This window comes from Triturus cristatus, chromosome 7, assembly GCF_964204655.1.
Source record: "Triturus cristatus chromosome 7, aTriCri1.1, whole genome shotgun sequence".
Taxonomy (NCBI): domain Eukaryota; kingdom Metazoa; phylum Chordata; class Amphibia; order Caudata; family Salamandridae; genus Triturus; species Triturus cristatus.
This window is the reverse complement of record NC_140590.1, coordinates 1,817,699,404-1,817,721,497: the sequence shown is the minus strand read 5'-3', so window position 1 is coordinate 1,817,721,497 and position 22,094 is coordinate 1,817,699,404. Positions and strand designations below refer to the sequence as shown.

Sequence of the window (22,094 nt, the reverse complement as noted above, 5' to 3'; positions counted from 1 at the left end):
AAAAGCAGTCCAGGCCAATATAGTCTTTGTTGGCCATCAGAGTAATTCGATCAGTTGTCCCAACATTATTACCAACAGCAGCCATTAACTCAAGACCTCCACCCATGAATTAATTTGTTTTCCTCAGTTTTCCTCAGGGGCAATGGAGGAAGCAGTGGGGACAGAGAGAGTGTTCTTACCATCAAGCTGCCTCTGCTGCAAAGACAGTCTGAGCAAACCTAAGAACAACAGATGAAGCTTTAAACAAATGCAAGTGAGTGATACAAACAATGTTGAAGGCTATATCATAAGTAAATAAATCGAAAAAATGTGAAACGTTGTTTAGTAAAGAGGGAACCACTTAACCCATTATCCTAATGCACAGACATTTTCTTCTCACTCAAACGGCAAAATTATTTGTGGTGCATAAAGTAGACCAACCTGGATGTTGTAATACATAGACTGTCCTTAGGATTCTTAAAAAGTAGGTACTGCAATTTCCAAGGCTAAATCTGTCTCTACATACGTTTCCCTTTTCCATTCAGGTATAAGGCAGAAGGCACTTTTTCTGTGAATGGCCGTAGTTGGTATGACTCAAAATTACAGTAAATTAGTTTTACAAAAAACAAGAACTACTGAATGGAATGGAGAATAAAGAAAACCAAGTAAATATTGATATCTAATACATGTATATGTTAGTTAATAGAATAGTTATACTAGTACCTAACAATCATTAATGGTGGATTTATTTTTTAACATTAATTTTCGCAAAGCTCCATTTAAATCTTTATTTCGAGAACTATAAATCAGAGGGTTTAGGATAGGAATAACAGTGACATACATCACAGCAATCAGTTTGTTTCCCTCCATGTAGTAGAGTGAAGCTGGTCGCATATACAAGCAGAGTGTGGTCCCATAAAACAATGTAACGACTGTCAGGTGGGACGAACACGTGGAGAAGGCCTTGCGCCTCCCCTCAGTGGAACGGATACGCAGGATCGTGGATATGATGCAAACATAAGAGGCAAAGGTTAGGAGGAATGGGCCAATCCCTAAAAAGATGCCTTCCACATATGTCACCATCTCTATGGCATAGGTTGCTGTGCATGAAAGTTTCATCAATGCTGTGAGATCACAGAAGAAATGGTTAATCTCATTGGAACCACAGAAGGATGACAGAAATGCAAATAGTGCATGTGGCATGGTGTCTAAGAAGCCAACTAACCAGGAAGCTAAAATGAGAAGCACACATGCTTGATTGTTCATGACGACTGCATAGCGTAGGGGATTGCAAATGGCGGTGAAGCGGTCATACGACATGGCTGTCAGGAGGCAAAACTCTGTGCTGAGAGAACCCATGAAGAAGTACATTTGCAGCACACACCCAGTGACTGAGATGCATTGATTCTTTGTTATGAGTGTCAAGAGCATCTTTGGCACAGTCACAGACATGTAGCAAATGTCAATAATTGATAGGTTGATCAAAAGGAAGAACATAGGGTTATGCAGTCGATGATCGATGAGAACTAGGAATACAACTAGGATGTTTCCAAGAAGTGCCACAAGATAAATGAAGAGAAATACAGCAAAAAGGATGCCGCGGAACTGAGGTGAGACTCGAAATCCTAGAATCAGGAACTCTGACACTGAAGTGTTGTTTATCATGTTCTTCTTCTTCTTCTTCTTCTTCAATTCAAGGATATGTAATGTTAAAGTATTTTTAAGGTGCTGTAAATAAAGAAGTAAAATTGTCTGTGCACAGTGATTCCATGAGTGTAGACTTTATCCTACTCTTGGGGTCTTTGCCAAATAGTCAAATAATTCTCCAAACCAACAGCCTTAGAGAACACCATCCACCCCTCCCAAGAATTCTGCGACACACTCTCAGACTTCTTCAGCAGCAAGATCACCAACATCTACAAGAATTTCAACAGCCAACCCAACACCCTCAACCCCGACGATCTCAATGAACACCAGCCAAACTATTACCACCTGGGCACCGCTCTTACCACCTCAACCATCATGTCTTTCATCCACTCCGGGGTGCCCACCGACCGATGCCTTCATCACCTCAATAACCTCACAATGAACCCAATCAGCACGCAACTCACCAGCATCCTCAACACCTCCATCTTCACAGCAACCTTACCCGATAGATGGAAACACAAAAACATTAGACCCCTCCTAAAGAAAGCCTCTGCTGATCCCAACAATCTTAAAAATTACCGTCAATCTCCCTGCTCTCATACCTGGCCAAGGTACTCGAGAAAGCCATCAGCCAGCAGCTCACCGATTTCCTGGAACACAACTAGCTACTTTACACCTTTCAATCAGGATTCCGTGCCAACCACAGCACTGACTGTGCTTATTGCTGCTACAGATGACATCAGAACACTCCTCAACCTTGGAGAGTCATTTGACACAGTCTTCCACAACACACCCATCAACAGACTCTAAAACATAAGCATACAGCAATATGTCCTCAAGTGGATGGCCTCTTTCCTTACAGGATGCACACAGAGAAACCAACTGCCTCCCTTCGCAACCGCACACAAAGACATCATATGCTGCATACCACATGGATCATCCCCCAGCCCACCCTGTTCAACATCTACATGACCCCCTTCGCAGACGTCATCAGTATCTACAGACTCAATATTATCTCCTACACTGAAGACACTCAACTGATCCTCTCGCTCACGAGGACCCCTCCAAAACCAAAACCAACTTCTGAGACACCATGACCACCGTGGCCAAATGGATGAGGGACAACTGCCTTCAGCTCAAGTCTGACAAAACTGAATTACTGATCTTCGGGAAGAACACCTGCACATGGAACCACAGCTGGGGGCCTGCAGGACACAGACTAACGCCCTCTCTGACCAACTATGCTTGCAACTTCGGCATCATCCTCAACAGCCAACTGACTATGAAACACGTAAACTCTGTCACCTCCTCCATCTTCCACACACTTTGCATGGTCCGCAGAATCTTCAGATGGATCCTAACCAACACCAAAAAGACGGTCACTCAAGCTGTTGTCACCAACTGCCTCAACTACAGCATCGCCCTCCACACTGGCATTTCCACCCAGCCCATCAGAAGACTCCAAACTATACAGAAACACAACCTACCAAACAAACCCATATCACCCCCACCTGAGAGACCTCTACTGGCTGCCCATCCAAAAGAGATGCCAGTTCAAGATCTTCAAGACCACCTACAAAGTGCTCCACAATGTACGACCTGCCCCCCCAACCACCGGCTGAACTTCTAAAAACACACTAGACCCCTGTGCTCCTCTTCGTTCAACCTCGCCCATACCACCCGCATCTGTCGCAGCAGTGGCCACTCCTTCTCCTAGATCGCTTCCAAGACCTGGAATGATCATCCCCTCCAGCTCTGTACAGCTCCCTCCCTCGCAGGCTTCAGAAAGAGAATCAAGACCTGGCTCTTCGATGGAGTCACAGCGCCCAGATTCCACTGAGGGTAACAGTGTTGTGCATTATAAACCCTATTTGATTGATTTGCTATCCCCTTCTACTACTATAAGGGTTTGGAGGTAGGGCTGTCCTATCACCTCCCCAGTTTTACAATGCCTAGACTTGGGACATGCCTCCCACAGACTGATAGGAGCATGAACACATTGAAACAAAAGCTGCCTGTGGAGAAAAGGACTCTCCATTGAACATAAAAACATTCCTAGCAAAAAAAGAGAATCCTCTGAACTCAATCTATGGACTGCTGGAACATATATGGGAGGGAAGGAATGAGGAAGGGCTCAGCCGTGTCTAAGACAAAAGCCGCAGAATGTCAGTCTTTCCTGAACACATTCAAAGAAACTACTGTAGTGCTAAGAGAAGTTCAAACTCAATGCAGTATTATCATATAAAGAAAGATGTGCCCATTATAGGTTAAATAGAGGCTCTCTGATCAGGGGATACTTCGGACATTTCAATTTTGAAGGGTCATGTAGAACCTGGCAGACAATCTGTAAGTCCTCCAGGGGCTAGGAGGGGACCTTCCACCCTGTTTAGGCAGGTACGGATGTCTGTATTGTGAAGGGAGTCGCTGCCTAGGAATTACCAAATGTGCTTGCAAAACATTTTTGTTTAAAGAAAAGCGAGACTCCAAAAGAAAGAGTTTCTCTAAAAAAATCAAATCACCCCAACACACAGGGAGTTTTCTTCTTGCAGAGAGGTCAGGAAGGGAGACATTCTACATTGTTCACTACATTAGTCATCAATGCTTTCATGGCATTCCCTGGCAAGAAAAGTCAGTGATGGGTCTCACCCTACCCTCAACAAGGCAGGATGACTGTCACTGTGACAGAATGGCCTTTGGTGGATCCTGAGGAGTTTCTGCCAGCATAAACCAGGTGATCTCTCCCGCTCCAAGTGGAACATGGGAACCACAAGTGGGGGAGCATAAATTACACTATAGCTGTAATTCAGGCAATATGGATGCTCATGGTCAGCTACAAGTGATCACTTCATTCTTTGTTATCTGAAAAACACACAGATACCACTGAAGCTGAAAACAGTTGTTCCATCAGTTGAGCATCCCACCCCTACCAGAAGAAGCGGTCAAGCTCTGGATAATGATACACCAGAAAAGAAAGCAGCTGCACAGAGAAGGCCCTAAATGACAATACCATTCCATCAAAGCGAATAAATTGTGAATCCAAGACTTGCCTCTGAACTATGCACAGTCATCTGGCTTAGGGCTATATCAGCAACGGCCAGCGAAAATTTTCGCTGCCAGTGCTTAGCGATAATTTTTGTTATCGCTGGCTATCTCTGCGTTTTATCGCCCTGGTAGCACGTTATCATCAACTCGCTGCTCCTGGGTGATAAAAATTCCAGAGATAGAGATGTTATCGCCGTTTTGCAGGGAACATCGCTGGTTTACCAGCGATGTTCCCTGCAAAAGGGCGATAACCTTGCTGATACGACCCTGTGGACATGTAGTGTATGTCAGGAACACCCACTTTGCATCTCATTAGAGATACAAAGGTAGGCGTAGTGTAAAAGGGTGCTAACCTGCGAATATGCATGTTAGCACCCTCTTGCTGATAGGGCGTTGGTTTTATCTACGCTTTTCTGGCTTTTAAAGCCAGAAAAGCCGAGATAAAGCCCTTGATGATATGCCCCAAAGTTTCCATGACTTAATTATCTGGCCAGTCTCATTCATCTCCAAACAAGGGAAGAGCTCAAATGCATAAGCTGTTGAGTAGTTCCTACTGATCCATAGGATCTGCGTATTGTTTGGACAACATAAACTAGGGCCTTGGTGTCAAGACTGATTCCGAACACCCTGGTAGGAGATGTCAGCCTACAGACCAGCTTGCTCACTGTGCCACTTTAAGCCGCCCGAACCTTACCAGAGAGCGAATAGTTTCTGGCAACCACTGAACATGACAACTCTGACCCCTCAGGGATCGTGGAAACACAATAATGTTGTGCGAAACTAGATGTGTGAACAAAATATAGTTTCAGGGAAACTAATCCAACATTGTCATGCATGAAAATATGAGCAAAACGTTACACCTGAAAGATAGTACAATGTAAGAAATAAGCTGCTTCGCTACATAGGGCTAACTCGGTAATATAACAAAGCTACCACCCGCAACAGCTGCAAATCTCTGCACCCTCATCTGGAAATAACCAACACACCCTAATAATTCTGTACTGGGAGGTGAGCGATGGCAGTGATGAGGAGATAGTTCCCAACCTTTGACCTGGAGAAAGCATTCAATCAAGTTGATCAGCCACCCAAGCAGGTGTGGGCCCAAACTTCATCTCAAAATGGCCGTCCTTCAACCCAGTTGTAAAGAGCTACTGTGTGTCCTTTTATTTGAATCATTTGCTGTGAAGAGATGAATCAAACAGTGATGCCCCTTGTCTCATTTACTCTGTAGGTTGGCACAAGAACTGCTGGCAACTGCTTTCCAACAGAAATTGTTGTGAAGTTCCTAGGACCCCCCAGGACCTGTGCATTTTGGATGACCTAAACTGAGGGCTTGGTGTGCAGACAGACTCTGGACACTCCCACAAGATGTATCATCTGTTAGACCAGCTATCTCTACTGCACCACTACCACCCCCCTGTATTCTACAGTGATGTGTGTAGTGTCTACCTAAATGTACCTAGCCTAGATATGTAGGTAAACCATGTGTATGTAAGTGCTAGGATTGATCCTAATGGAGACAAGATTCCCCCGGGGAAGTACTAACCCCTCATCTGATGGTTTTGAATGAAGGGCCCAGTCCCTGCGTCGAGGATGGCACACTGCAAGGGATGTCAGCTCTCTGCCTGTCGAAGGATCAGCCTCCAGAGTCTTGGTCCAGCTGGTAAGAAATTCTCCACTGCCTTTGTATGGGGGAGTGAGGGTCTTTTATTCTAAAGTGATCACTCCAGGGTTTCTCCTAGAATCAATATGTTTTGAAAATATTCACTAATCCTTTGCTAATCCTTTTCTAAATAAAAACACTCATACACAGCTGGCTGTTGGCCATGGATGAAAAAAGTAGAAACCCTTATACAGAATAAATCTGCCGTGCCTGGGGACATGTTTATGTACGTCAGTTACAGGGATTAAAATAGGGTACCGAGAGCCTGGTGTCAAAGAGACAGTAGCTAGCTACTAGGCAAAAGGTCACCTGTGTATAACCGTTATGTCGTGTGGATGGGACAACATGTATGTAATTGGTATGTACATGATGGGACTATCCTAAAGGACATGACAAAGTAGTCTATTGAAGCTATCAATGTTCCTGCAGGAGAACAGACGCTAATGAGAGAAATGTACATCTCACAAACTCACACATGATGTGACAGGTAACATTACAAATGATGTTAATGCATCACTGGCTACCTTATCTGTCACCTTTGCACTGACGTTATGGATGACGTCACTATGTAGGCAGTATCATTTCTTTGCGGAAATATCTATATTTAATGATGTTAGGATGTATATTCTATTATTCATTGGCACAAATATTGTGAGGTCCTAAACAGTACATTTGATGACCAAGTTATATTTTTCAAGGTAGGTATGTAATCCATAGTTTGCATATTTAACAATAACTGGCCAATTTGAGGTGTTTCTGAGTATTATTTTGTGAACATAACCACATTATAACTGTTTTCTTAATTGATATTTCAGAGGTGTTATGAGCATAAGCTAGCATAACAACAAGTTATTTCCATGAGTTTCTGTTTTATTTGATGGCATTCTCTTCCATATTATACTTTTGATGCCCAGCACCAACGTTCCATGCTTGCCTAATCTCAGTTGCATATGGCCACAATGCCTTGTCTTTTCATTGCATGGTAGCCTTTAGAACATTAGTTTTTTTTTCCTAGTCTGCTGAAAATCCACTTAGCCATTTTGAAAATCTACGGCTAAAAGTGAGTGTCCATCACGCATGTCAAAGTGAGTTTATTTCTTTAAATGTTCTCCTACATGAAGTGTAGATACATATACTTTCTGGCCAAAGTACACATGCACAACACTTTTCCCACATGCACTGGACACTCATAAGTGTTTGCTCCCATTGTTCCCAAGCACGGGGAGATAAGTGCAAAAAAGAAGGCCGCATTGTTATGTTATGTTAACATTATTTGCTATAGCGTGCGACTCACCCAGGGACATCTCTGCGCTGATGCGGATCCTAACAGGAAACATGTACCAGATAGTTCAGAATAAATAGGCTTTAAGTAGTTTCCTATACAGTATGGGGGGTGGATCTCAGGGTTAGGGGAAGTTTGTTCCAGTACCTTGGGGCAAGATAGGGGCAGGCCTTACCCCCAGTGCATGTTTGGTGGTGCGGCGGATACACAGTAAGGCTTTGTCACTGGACCTAAGATTGCGACTAGGGGCATAAGCTGTAATCTTTTCTGGGAGATAAAGTAGGCCTTTGCCTTTTAAAGCATTGTACGTGAGTCAACAGATCTTAAAATGGGAGCGCATCTTCACTGGCAGTCAATGCAGTTCCTTCAGCAAAGGCGCTGAGGGTGTTGCAGAAGGGCGGATCAGAATAAGCCTGGCCGCTGTGTTCTGGACCCCCAGGAGCTTTGAGAGCAGTGATTCACTGGCTTCTACCAAAAGGGCATTTCCATAGTCCAGTCTGCTTATCACCATGGCCTGGACCACTGTTCTATGGACCATAGTGGGGAGAAAGTGAAAGATTTAAAGTAATAACATGCAGTAGTTGCCGCTATCTCAAGCTGATATTTCATCGTTAACGCTTGATCCAGTTTTATCCCTACATTCTTTACAGTTATTTGGGCACGGGGGTAGCACCCAATTGGTGGGTCCACCAGCGGTCCGACCAGATGAAGGGGGCTTTTCCAAGCAGCATGATCTCCGTCTTTTCTGGGTTTATCTGGAGAAAGTTCTAAGCCATCCAGCTGGAGATTGCTAGCATACTTGAAACAAACAGTTTTTTTGCTGTTGGTTTTGTCCAAGAGTAAACATCAGCTAGGTGTGTATGATATTATCTCAAAGTCAAAGTGCTCTGCAATCTTCACTAACGGTGCCACATAGATATTGAACATTGTGGGGCTCAGACATGAGCCCTGCGGGACACCCTTGTCTAAGCTCATTTTACGTGATGAGTACGTGCCCAGGATGACAGTTTGCTGTCTGTCTGTCAGGAAATTCTGAAGCCACTTAAGTGCCAGACCCTGTACACCGAGTGCTTCCAGCCTTTCCAAGAGCCTTAGATGAGAGATGGTGTCAAAGGCTGCGGAGAGATCTAATAGTATCAGTTTAACTGGCATTCCCGCATCCATCCCCAGTCTCAGTGAATCGAGTGCTGTACCCTGGGAGAAAGCCAGATTGAGAGGGATCAAGGATATGGTCGAGTTCAAGATCAGATCCCAGTTGTTTGTTTATTAGGCCTTCGAGATGTTTGCCTAGAAGAGGTAACAAGGATATTTGGCGATAGTTGCAGAGAGATTTTTGGTCCAGCGTTGCTTTTTTTTAAATGGGCCGTACGCATGATGCCTTCCACTCTGTCGGAATAATGCCTGTTTTCATTGAGCAATTAAAGATCTCTTGGATCATTGGGTGCAGCAGGTAGCTAGAAAGGAAATTATTTTCGGTGGACAAAGGTCCCGTGGTGACCCAGACTTGGCTGCAGCCAAGAAGCTGTGTATTTCCTCTAAAGTGAAAGGCTGAAAACTGTCTAGTGTATGGAGGGTTACTTTTGGCTGCTCTTCTTTCAAAATGGTGGTCTCAGTGTCCTGCAAGGGAGCAGCAGGACATTTTGAGTAGTTGTGAGACATTTTCTCCTGGAAGAAATAAGCCAGAGAGTCACAGAGGTCCTGGGATTCCACGGGAGATTGAATGCACGCTTGTGGAGTGATACAATCGTGAACTATACTAAAAAGGACTTTGGGGGAGTTGTCGGCTCATTCGATTTGGTTAATGATAAAGTTCCGCCTAGCATATTTAATATTCTGATGATATTGAGACAGCGCTTGTTTTTACTTATCCTTGTCTTGAGGCTCTTTCCTTCTACGCCAGAGTCTCTCTAAGATCTTGCATGTCGTTTTTTCTTGTTTTAGATCTGGCGTGAACTACTGGGCTGAAGGCCGGTGATGTGTGGTAGCGTGGTTTTTAAAGGGAACCGTTGCATCCAGCGCCGCCATAAGGGCAGAGTTTAAAGAATTCAGCAATTCAGAGACCTCAGGGTTATCATTTGGCGATGTGGGATGAGAGGCATCGCTAAAGGCTTCAAGAGTACGTTTGTGCCAAGGTCTATGGGCATCGCGTCATGGTCTGTTGTTTGTAGTAGTACCCAGGGAGTGAGGGGGCTGAACCTCAAAAGTGATTAGAAAGTGATCACTTCATGTAAGGGGGAAAGGTGTTTTACAGTCCAGCTGTCCTATGTTGGAAAAAATTAGATCCAGCGTGTGACCAGCTGTATGCGTCGGGCCATTGACTCTTTGGGAGAGTCCTAATGTTTCGACGTCTGTTAACCCCTTCGCTGCTAGGTCTTTTCCCCCTCTGTGATAAGCCTTTTTTGGGCTATTTGGGGTAGTGCGTGCTTAGGCCCCTGTAACCTTTTGACCGCATAAGGTATCCACACCAAACGTGCGTCCTTTTCTTCCAACATCATGGGGATTCTAAAGCTACCCAGGGTTTGTGGATTCCCCTGGAGGGGTCCCAGAAATTAGCCAAAATACAGCAAAACTTTGTTTTTTTTGGGAAAAACTGGTTGCAAATGAAAGCGTCTGGGTTTTTCTCTACAAATGGTATCAAAAAGGGTTTGTGGGGCTGAAATCACCATTTTCCCAGCTTTTAGGGAATGACAGACTTTTGTCAGAAAACCAACTTTTTTTACACAGTTTTGGCATATTTCTGGGACATATCCTATTTTTGCTATTTTTTGTGCTTTCAACCTCTTTCAAAGTTAATGGTAGAAATGGGTGTGAAAACAATAATAGATCCTGGAAAGCTATACATTTTAGTAAATTAGATAAAATTCTGAATTCTGCAAGGGGTCATTTGTGTAGACCCATCAAGGTTTCTTTATAGAAACTAACAGTTAAATATAGGAAAAATTGAAATTTAGTTGAAAAAAAACAGCCTTTTGTGTCAACGTTTTCACCTGCAACTTCTTCTAATTATGACAGCTCTTTGAAAGTGATATACCGTTACATCCGCTCGACGTTCCTGGTTGTGGAGATATATAGGACTTGTAGGTTCACCAAGAACCCGACGAACCCAGAGTTAAAAACTGAGCAGCAATTTGCAATGCTTTTTTATTATGTTCCGGGTAAAAAGCAATTATTGTGGGAAAATGTATACAATGAAAAATCGGTATGAAAGACACCTATGTATTTCTGAAATGGGAACAAATTATAGAGTTTAGAAACAGTACATATTTGCACATTTTCGAAATTAAATTGGGAATACTCATACTAGCATGAGAATTATAGGTCATTTTTCAAAATGACTTCTTTTTTACACATTGTCTTTCATTTGGAAGGCAGAAATGCATCAAAAATCAATAGGTAATAACAGTTGCTTTACAAATCTGAATTACCCTAAGTCTCCCAATAAAAATGGTACCTCACTTGTGTGGGTAGGCATAGTGCTCACGACAGGAAATGGCTCAAAACTCAACGTGAACACAACACATTTTCACAATGAAAACTTACCCTTTTTTTGCGAAGTGTCTAGCTGTAGTTTTTGAACACTAGCTCTGCCGGCACCTAGGGAAACCTAGCAAACCTATACATTTTTTAAAACTAGATACCTAGGGGAATCCATTATGGGGTGACTTGACTGCCTCCCACCAGGTTCTGTTATCCAGAATCCCTTGCAAACCTAAAAAATTGTCAAAAAAAACACATTTTCCCCACATATCTGTGGTGGAAAGTTCTGGAATCTGCGTGGATCCACAAATTTCCACGCACCCCGCGTTCTCCAAAGTCTTCCGAGAAAAATGCTACCTCACTTGTGTGGGTCGGCCTAGTGCCCGCAAGAGGAAACGACGCAAAATGCAACATGGACACACCTCAATTTCGCAGTGAAAAATGACCCTTTTTTGGCAACGTGCTTAGCTGTAGTTTTTTAACCCTAGCTCTGCCGGCACCTAGGGAAACCTACCAAACCTATAAATTTTTGAAAACTAGACACCCAGGGGAATCCAGTGTGTGGTGACTTGACTGCCTCTCAACAGGGTCTGTTACCCAGAATACCTTGCAAACCTAAAAAATTGACAAAAAAAACACATTTTCCCCACATTTCTGTGGCGGAAAGTTCTGGAATCTGCATGGATCCACAAATTTCCACCCACCCCGCGTTCCCCAAAGTCTTACGAGAAAAATGGTACCTCACTTGTGTGGGTCGGCCTGGTGTCCGCGACAGGAAACGGCGCAAAACGCAACGTGGTCACACCTCAATTTCACAGTGAAAAATGACCCTTTTTTGGCAAAGTGCCTAGCTGTCGTTTTTTAACCATAGGTTTGCCGGGACCTAGGGAAACCTAGCAAACCTATAAATGTTTAAAAACTAGACACCCAGGGGAATCCAGGATGGGGTGACTTAGCTGCCTCCCACCAGGTCCTGTTACCCAGAATCCCTTGCCAACCCAAAATATTTGGAAAAAAACCACATTTTCCCCACATTTCTGTGGTGGAAAGTTCTGGAATAAGCGTGGATCCACATATTTCCAGCCACCAGGCATTCCTCAAAGTCTTCCAAGAAAAATGATACCTCACTTGGTGTGGGTCAGCCTAGTGCCCGCGACAGGAAACGTCGCAAAACGCAACATGGTCACACCTCAATTTCGCAGTGAAACATGACCCTTCTTTGGCAAAGTGCCTAGCTGTAGTTTTTGAACCATATCTCTGCCGGCACCTAGGGAAACCTAGCAAACCTATACATTTTTGAAAACTAGACATCAAGGGGAATTCAGGATGTGGTGACTCGACTGCCTCCCACCAGGGTCTGTTACCCAGAATCCCTCGCAAACCTAAAAAATGTCCAAAAAACAACAATTTCCCCACATTTCTGTGGTGGAAAGTTCTGGAATCTGCGTGGATCCACAAATTTCCACCCACCCCGCGTTCCCCAAAGTCTTACGAGAAAAATGGTACCTCACTTGTGCGGGTCGGCCTAGAGTCCGCGACAGGAAACGGCGCAAAACGCAACATGGTCACACCTCAATTTTGCAGTGAAAAATGACCCTTTTTTGGCAAAGTACCTAGCTGTAGTTTGTGAACCCTAGCTCTGCCGGCACCTAGGGAAACCTAGCAAACCTATACATTTTTTAAAACCAAACACCCAGGGGAATCCAGCATAGGGGGACTTGACTGCCTCCCACCAGGGTCTGTTACCCAGAATCCCTTGCAAACCTACAAAATTGTCAAAAAAAACACATTTTCCCCACATTTCTGTGGTGGAAAGTTCTGGAATCTGCGTGGATCCACAAATTTCCATCCACCCCGCGTTCCCCAATGTCTTTCAAAAAAAATGGTACCTCACTTGTGTGGGTCGGCCTAGTGCCCGCGACAGGAAACGGTGCAAAACGCCACGTGGTCACACCTCAATTTCGCATTGAAAAATGACCCTTTTTGGCAAAGTGCCTAGCTGCAGTTTTTGAACCATAGGTCTGCCGGCACTTAGGCAAACCTAGCAAACCTATACATTTTCGAAAAATAGACACCCAGGGGAATCCAGGATGGGGTGACTTAGCTGCCTCCCACCAGGTTCTGTTACCCAGAATCCCTTGCAAACCTAAAAAATTGCCAAAATAAACACATTTTCCTCACATTTCTGTGGTGCAAAGTTCTGGAATCTGCGTGGATCCACAAATTTCCACCCACCCCGTGTTCCCCAAAGTCTTACGAGAAAAATGGTACCTCACTTGTGTGGGTCGGCCTAGTGCCCGCAACAGTAAACGGTGCAAAACGCAACGTGGTCACACCTCAATTTCGCAGTGAAAAATGGCCCTTTTTTGGCGAAGTGCCTAGCTGTAGTTTTTGAACCCTAGCTCCGCCAGCACCTAGGGAAACCTAGCAAACCTATACATTTTTGAAAATTAGACACCCAGGGTAATACAGGATGGGGTGCCTTGACTGCCTCCCACCAGGGTCTGTTAACCAGAATCCCTTGTAAACCTAAAAACTTGTCCAAAAAAAAACATTTTCCCCACATGTTCTGTCTTGGAAAGTTCTGGAATCTGCGTGGATCCACAAATTTCCACCCAACTCTCGTTCCCCAAAGTCTTACGAGAAAAAAGGTACCTCACTTGTGTGGGTTGGCCTAGTGCCCGCGAGAGGAAATGGTACAAAACGCAACGTGGTCACACCTCAATTTCGCAGTGAAAAATTACCATTTTTTGGCAAAGTGCCTAGCTGTTGTTTTTGAACCATAGGTCTGCCGGCACCTAGGCAAAGCTATCAAACCTATACATTTTTGAAAAATATACACCCAGGGGAATTCAGGATGGGGTGACTTAGCTGCCTCCCACCCGGTTCTGTTACCCAGAATTCCTTGCAAACCTAAAAAATTGAATTGCCCAAAAAAACACATTTTCCCACATTTCTGTGGTGGAAAGTTCTGGAATATGCGTTGATCCACAAAGTCTTCCGAGAAAAATGGTACCTCACTTGTGTGGGTTGGTCTAGTTCCCGCACAAGGAAACGGCGCAAAACGCAATGTGGTCACACCTCAATTTCGCAGTGAAAAATGACCCTTTTTTGGCAAAGTGCCTAGCTGTAGTTTTTGAACCCTAGCTCTTCCGGCACCTAGGGAAACCTAACAAACCCACACATTTCTGAAAACTAGACACCCCGGGTCTTTCAGGGAGGTATGGCTTGCGTCGATCCCCCAACGTTTCCTTACCCAGAATCCCCTGCAAACCTCAATTTTAGCTGAAAAAATCACTTTTTTCACACATTTTTGTGTGGGAAAGTTGGGGCATCACCAGGCTCAAACTAATTTCCCACCACCCAGCGTTCCCCCAGGTCTTTTGATAAAAATGGTGCCTCACGTAGTGAGGCGACATCAACATTGCCTATCAAAAATATTTTTGGGCCCTTGCCTGTCGCGGGTACTTGGGTACAAGTGAGGCACCATTTTTATCGAGAGACCTGGGGGAATGCCTGGTGGTGGGATATTTGTGTGAGTCCAGTAATGCCACAACTTTCCCACACAAAAATGTGTGAATAAAGTGATTTTTTTTCAGCTAAAATTGAGGTTTGCAGGGGATTCTGGGTAAGCAAACTTTGAGGGATCCGCACAAGCCATACCTCCCTGGAAGCCCCCGGGTGTCTAGTTTTCAGAAATGTGTGGGTTAGGTAGGTTTCCCTAGATGACTGCCGAGCACGAGGCCAAAAACCCAGGTCACCCCCTTGCAAAACCAGGTGGTTTTGAGAAAGGCAATTTTGATGACGCCTCACTACGTTTTGGCTTTTGGGCCCTTGCCTGTCGCAGGTACTTGAGCCTCCCACACAAGTGAGGCACCATTTTTATCGGGAGACCTGGGGGAACGCTGGGTGGTGGGAAATTTGTGTGAGCCCGGTGATGCCACAACTTTCCCACACAAAAATGTGTGAAAAAAGTGATTCTTTCAGCTAAAAATGAGGTTTGCAGGGGATTCTGGGTAAGGAAACATTGGGGGATCCACACGAGCCATACCTCCCTGGAAGCCCCCTTGTGTCTAGTTTTCAGAAATGTGTGGGTTAGGTAGGTTTCCCTAGATGGCTGCTGAGCCCCGGGCCAAAAACTCATGGGACCCCCATGCAAAACCAGGTTGGATTGTGATAGGTCCTTTTGATTGTGCATCAATAGATTTCGGGCCCTTCCCTGCCGCGGGTGCTTGGCCCACCCATACAAGTGAGGTACAATTTCTATTGGGATACTTGTAGAAATGCTGGGGGGTTGGACATTTGTTGTTACTTTCCGCAGTGTGAAAATTTGGGCACAATAATGCAAGGAAAATGTCACAGTCACAGTTAGAGGTCTGCAGGACATTGTGGGTAAGATGACTTGTTTGGATCCACAAGAGAGACATCACCATGCACTCCCATGGGTGTTTAGTGTACGACAAATACTACAGTTGTTATGTTATTCTTAAATGAAATGTACAGCTTGGCAGAGAGACAAAACAGACAAAGATTACTGCACAGCCATCTATTCCTCAAGCACACACACATACTGGTTGGATTTGGCACGAGAGGCGAGTAGTGGTTCAGTATATAAAATTGTGTTAACAAGAGATTTCACAAAAATGAAATGCACTATCAATAATTGAATGGACAAAAAACTGAACCAGTGACTCGCAGCTCGTGAGCTGTAAAGCCACTTCAAGGCACCAACTGCTTTACAGGCCATTCACACACCTTTCATACATGATACACACAAGACAATTTACACCACCAGGCACAAAACCAACACATTCCAACATTCACAAAAAAGGACAAGGTATACCCTGCTTGACAAAAACAGAAAAAACAAATTTTTAACACAACCACCTATTCCTCAAGCACACACACATACTGGTTGGATTTGGCACGAGGGCGAGTGATGGTTTAGTATATAAAATTGTATTAACAAGAGATTTCACGTACCACCAGTATACACAGATGAACGGTACCACCATTAAATGTACAATTGACTTAACTCTGCGAAACTTTGTATAACGTACACTGTGTGAAATATGAAAATGGCAATAAAAATATGTTTAAAAAAAAAAAAAAAAAAAACAAGAGATTTCACAAAAATGAAATGCACTGTCAATAATTGAATGGACAAAAAACTGAACCAGTGAGTCGCAGCTCGTGAGCTGTAAAGCCACTTCAAGGCACCAACTGTTTTACAGGTCATTCACACACCTTTCATACATGATACACACAAGACCATTTACACCACCAGGCACAAAACCAATACATTACAACATTCACAAAAAAAGACAAGGTACACCCTGCTTGACAAAAACAGAAAAGACACATTTTTATGCACAACCACCAATTCCTGAAGCACACATACATACTGGTTGGATTTGGCACAAGGGTGAGTGATGGTTCAGTATATACAGTTGTATTAACCAGAGATTTCACAAAAATGAAATGCACTGTTAATTGAAAGGACGAGACACTGAACCATTGACTCACAGCTCATGAGTTGTAAAGCCACGACAAGGCACCAACCACTTTACAGGCCATTCATACACCTTTCATACGTGTGACACATACAAAACCATTCACAACGCCAGCCGCGGGGCCAGCACATTACAACACTCACACCAGCAGACAGCGCCATTCAAGGGCCCATCACTTTCACACGCCCACATTCCTGACACAGCAACCACACCAGCTCATGGATTTCATTAAGTGGCGTTTGGCTAGCAGTGTGTGTAGTGACCAGCAGCTAGTCACTACTCACACACCGCCAGCCAAGCGCCAGTCCACGCACACCACACTGCCAGCCAAGCGCCAGTCCATGCACACCGCCAGTCCACGCACACCACACCGTCAACCATGCGCCAGTCCACGCACACCACCAGCCAAGCGCCAGTCCAAGCACACCACACCGCCAGCCAAGCGCAAGTCCACACACACCTCCAGCCAAGCACCAGTCAAAGCACACCACACCGCCAGCCAAGCGCAAGTCCACACACACCGCCAGCCAAGCACCAGTCCAAACACTCCACCAGCCAAGTGCCAGTACAAACACACCGCCAGCCAAGCACCAGTCCACGCACACCGCCAGCCAAGCGCCAGTCCATGCACACCGCCAGCCAAGTGCCAGTCCACACACACCAAACTGTCAGCCATGCGCCAGTCCACGCACACCTCCAGCCAAGCACCAGTCCATGCACACCACACCGCCAGCCAAATGCCAGTCCATGCACACTGCCAGCTAAGTGCCAGTCAACACACACCGCCTGTCAAAGGCCGTTGATTCTCCACAGAGGCAGAAGATGCTTATTCCCAATTCCTTCCTCTCAGAACACACTGCGTTAAGCAGCTGCTCTAAGCAGGGGGAAAGGGGAGTTGGACAGAGAAGAGAAAGACACTCGAGCTGGACCTGAATTCCCTTGTCTTCTGTTTTCCTGTCTTCTGGGGTTCTAATGCACATAAGGGGAAATAAGCATTCAAATACACATAACAGTTCTGCTCATTACTAATCTAAACACTTCTTATCTGTCCTACCAGGTATTGCTGGAGTGTAGGCTCCTCTTCTGTAATGAGGTCTCTCAGTTCCTACTGGTCTGGAACTGTAGCTTCCTAGCACACATGGAAGACACTACATTAGAATCACAACACTACTTTCTACCTTTCTTCTATTAACTGGGAAATGGACGTCTCCTACCTAACTGGTAGCTTGACCTATCACTTAGGTTTCTCATAAAGGTTCGGAATATTTGTCTAATTGAATGAAGTCTCACATGAAGTCTCTCTTCCTGAAGTCTGGAACAGTTCTCGTTGAATTAGTGAAGGTAAATGGCTTCAGGGAGGTACGCGCAAGAAGGATCAAGGAAGGATAGAGTGGAAGGAAAGGAAAGGGAAGAACGCTAGGAAGGAAGGGTACAGTGGCTAACGCGCTTCTCCAAAGTTGCAGTCTCCTTAACGCTGTAGCAGGATAAATTCTTGGCTTACTTGACTGTGAAGGTTCTCGGGCTCACCAGCTTAGTACTCTCGAAACTCCTGGAAGGCTTCAACAACTGGCCTCTCACAATGCGAATTAGTAATGTCCCAAATAAGAATTGGACACTTGAATACTGAACACTTGAATGGGAAATAATTCCCTCTGTGAAATTATGTCTTTGAATAAGCGCCGCTTCCACTAAATTGCTTAAAAGGAAGCACGCTTCGAATTCGAACTTCTCTACCTCAGATTCAAATTGAAGTGCGCAGTTGAGCGCGCTCGCGAGCCGCATCATTCCGAAGTGCCTTCAAGACTAGAACGTCTCTTCTGGAGCCTCTGATGCTTCGCGGGCAACGCGGCGGCCATCTTGAAAGGGTCTTTTTCACCGGGTTAACATTAAACCAATAATTTACAGTAGCCGGTTTAATTACTACTCTATGTCTTTTGGGATAACACTGCCCTATGGTAAGAGCACTCACCAGGTTCCTGACAGTACCCCCTCTCAATGACCGATTTATCGGTCTAAGTTTGAGAGGATTTTGCAAATGATAGCGTTTAATTAATTGGGAAGCATGCACGTTTAAGGCCGGTTCCCAAGATCTCTCTTCAGGTCCATACCCCTTCCAGTCCACCAAATAATATAGTTTCCCTCGAATCCTTCTTGAATCTAAGATTTCTTTGACTTCATATTCAGTGTGTCCTTTGATTCTCACTGGAGGGGGAGGGGTACCCTTGCGAAGATGGGGGACTGCTGGCTTAAGGAGGGATACATGGAATACACGGTGAATCTTTAATTGTGAAGGCAATTTTAGCTTAACTGTCACTGGCCCTAACACCTGTTCTATTGGGAAGGGACCAATATACCGTGGTTGAAATTTTCTATTCCCCTTCAATCGCAGGTGACGAGAGGATAACCACACTGAATCTCCCACCTGATACTGAGGGGCCTTCTTTCTGTGTTTATCTGCTTGTCGCTTATAACTCTCCTTAGCCTTTAGAATATTAGACTCTGCAGATTTGTGAGCTCGGGATAGTTCTTTCAAATACTGATCAGCTGCCGGAACCCCAAACTCTTCTCCACAACTGAAGGGATTTGGATGTCTTCCAAAATTGAGGTAAAATGGAGTAAACCCAGTGGAGACATTCTTCGCATTGTTGTGCGCGAATTCTGCCATCCACAGCAGGTCAGACCACTCACCATCCCGAGCCAAAAGGAACAGGCGAAGGTATTGTTCCAACTCTTGATTTACTCGTTCCGTTTGACCATCTGTCTCGGGATGATAACTGGTAGAATGCCTGACTTCTACCCCTAATCCCAGCATGAAGGCCTTCCAGAATCGAGAGACAAACTGAGGACCCCTGTCAGAAATCAAGATCTTAGGCACCCCATGAATCTTAACTATGTGTTCACTGAAAAGTTTGGCTATTTCTCTAGCTGTGGGAACCCCTTTTATAGGAATGAAGTGACTCATTTTAGTAAAGGTGTCCACTACCACTAAAACGGTATCATACCCCCTGCTTACTGGAAGGTCTACGATTAAATCTAATGTGACTGTGTGCCAGGGTTCTGTGGGAGTAGGTAGGGGTTGTAAAAATCCTTGGGGCGCTTGCCTACTGGTTTTCCCTCGAGCACAGATGTGACAAGATTCCACATAGCGTTTCACATGAGCCTTCATATCCGGCCACCAGAAGTATCGCTGGACTAAGTCAAGTGTCTTGGCCATGCCTTTATGCCCTGCTAATGGTTGATCATGACAGTCTTTCAAAGCTTGTTCTTGGATTGCTCTGGCTGGCAAATATAACGCACCTCGATGGTAAGGCAAGGAGTTGACAATCTCTCGGTCTGTTTCTTGATTTGCCCATTCTGACATTTCCTCTATAGTCATTTGTCTTCCAATTTCTTCCTTATAGTTCGTGAAACTAAGAGTGCATACAATCTTGGATTCAGGAATAATTGGGCGTGATTCCACTGGATGTTCTGAGGCCTCTGTTTGAATTCGGGACAGAGCATCCGCTTTGCCATTCTTACTGCCTGGGCGATAAGTAATCACAAAATCAAAGTCGGCAAAGTAAAGGGACCAGCGTAGTTGACGAGGAGTCAAGGTTATGGCTGATTTCAAAAACTGAAGGTTTTTATGATCCGTGAAAACTGTGACCGTATGCTGGGCTCCTAATAAATAATGCCTCCATTCCACAAAAGCATCCTTTACGGCCAGCAGCTCTTTCTCCGCAATAGTGTAATTCTGCTCTGCTGCATTCAACTTTCTAGACCTGAAAGCTACTGGATGTAGTTGTCCCGTAGATCGGTGTCGCTGAGACAGGATTCCACCTATGGCTTGGTCTGAGGCATCCGCTTCTACAAAGAAAGGTTCCGAAGGATCTGCATGAAGGAGAATTGGGGCCGATGTAAAACTGGTCTTGAGATAGACAAAGGCCTGTTCCGCCTCTTCTGTCCATTGAAATTTTTCCCCTTTTTTTAACAATTTTGTGATGGGGAGAATCTTTTGAGAAAAACCTTGAATGAATCGACGATAGAAATTGGCAAACCCCAAAAATCGCTGTACCTCCTTGACATCTGTGGGAGATGGCCATTCGACCACAGCCTGCACCTTCCTGGTGTCCATGGTAATTCCGTCTGGTGACAGTACAAACCCCAAAAACTCAACAGTGCGAACACTGAACGCACACTTCTCTAATTTCACATAGAGCTGATGTTGTCGAAGTCTTTCGAGGACCAACTTCACATGCCTCACATGTTCTTGTGGATTCTTAGAAAAAATCAAAATGTCGTCCAAATAGATCACCGCTACCTTATCCAACAAATCTCCCATGGCATCATTAATAAAATGTTGAAAGGCTGCGGGAGCATTGCACAGCCCGAAGGGCATCACCTGATATTCGAAGAGCCCGTACTTGGTTCTGAAGGCTGTCTTCCACTTATGACCCTCCTTCATTCGGATAAGATGGTAAGCTCCCCGAAGATCTAATTTCGTGAATATCTGAGCCTCTTTGATCTGATCCAAAAGGACGGAAATCAAAGGTAACGGATAGCGGTTTTTAATCGTTGCTCTGTTGATTGCTCGATAATCGATGCAAGTCCTCAAAGACCCTTCTTTCTTTGGAATGAAAAACAATGGTGAGGAGACCGGAGAATGGGATGGTCTAATGAACCCGTTAGCTAAGTAACGATCCAAATAATCCTTCAAATACAGGTTCTCGGCCTCCGTTAATGCATAAATCCGACTACAGGGCAAAACGGCCCCTGGTTCAAGGTCAATGGCGCAATCGTAAGAGCGATGGGGGGGCAATCGTTCCGCTTCACATTCACTGAACACATCTCCAAATTCCTTGTATTCATCCGGAACAAGTATAGACTCGACAACCCCAATGGGATCTCCTCCGTAAGACAACAAGGTGGCTGTGGAAGGTTCTAGATTCTTTTCATCTGAGGAGAAACAATGTTCAGAACAAAACAAAGAAGTCATCTCAACAGTCCGATTCTCCCAGTCAATTGTCAGATTGTGTGTGGTGAGCCACGGGATACCCAGAATGATCTGAAACTGTGGGGCATCAATCAAGTTAAACTGAAGATATTCTCGATGTCCATTTGATTGGACCAATTCTAACAACTCAGTGTGATGGGTGATGGGACCCGATGAAAGATTGGTCCCATCTACGGCTCGAACCAACTCCTTCTTTTCCTTTAACCTCGCTTGGATTCCCATCCTCTTCGCGTACTTGATGTCACAGAAGTTCCCCGTAGCTCCGGAGTCAATCATGATGGCTACTCCTGTGATTTCTTGTTCACGGAACTTCAACGTCATCTGTAGGATCAAATGCGGTGCTTGAGTTTGAAGGGTGTTCATTATGCAATGGGATTCTGGAACCTTCTTTTCACATTTCGCCATCTGAGCGGCTCCTCCTACAGATGGTTTTGAGAGTTTCCCGACACAACAGGTTTAGGTCTCTTTGGGCACTCTTTCACAAAATGTCCTGCAGCT

The 22,094-nt window shown here is 44.8% G+C and overlaps 1 protein-coding gene across 1 annotated transcript in view; it reads right to left on the bottom strand.

The window, feature by feature from the left end:
- Window positions 1-702: 702 nt before the first annotated feature.
- LOC146813259 (olfactory receptor 5AR1-like) overlaps window positions 703-22,094 on the bottom strand; it is a 67,795-nt gene continuing 46,403 nt past the window's right edge. Inside the window, exon 3 of the mRNA XM_085615346.1 lies at window positions 703-1,707. Within this exon, the coding sequence (XP_085471472.1) occupies window positions 703-1,707 (1,005 nt within the window). The remainder of the gene's footprint in view (window positions 1,708-22,094) is intronic.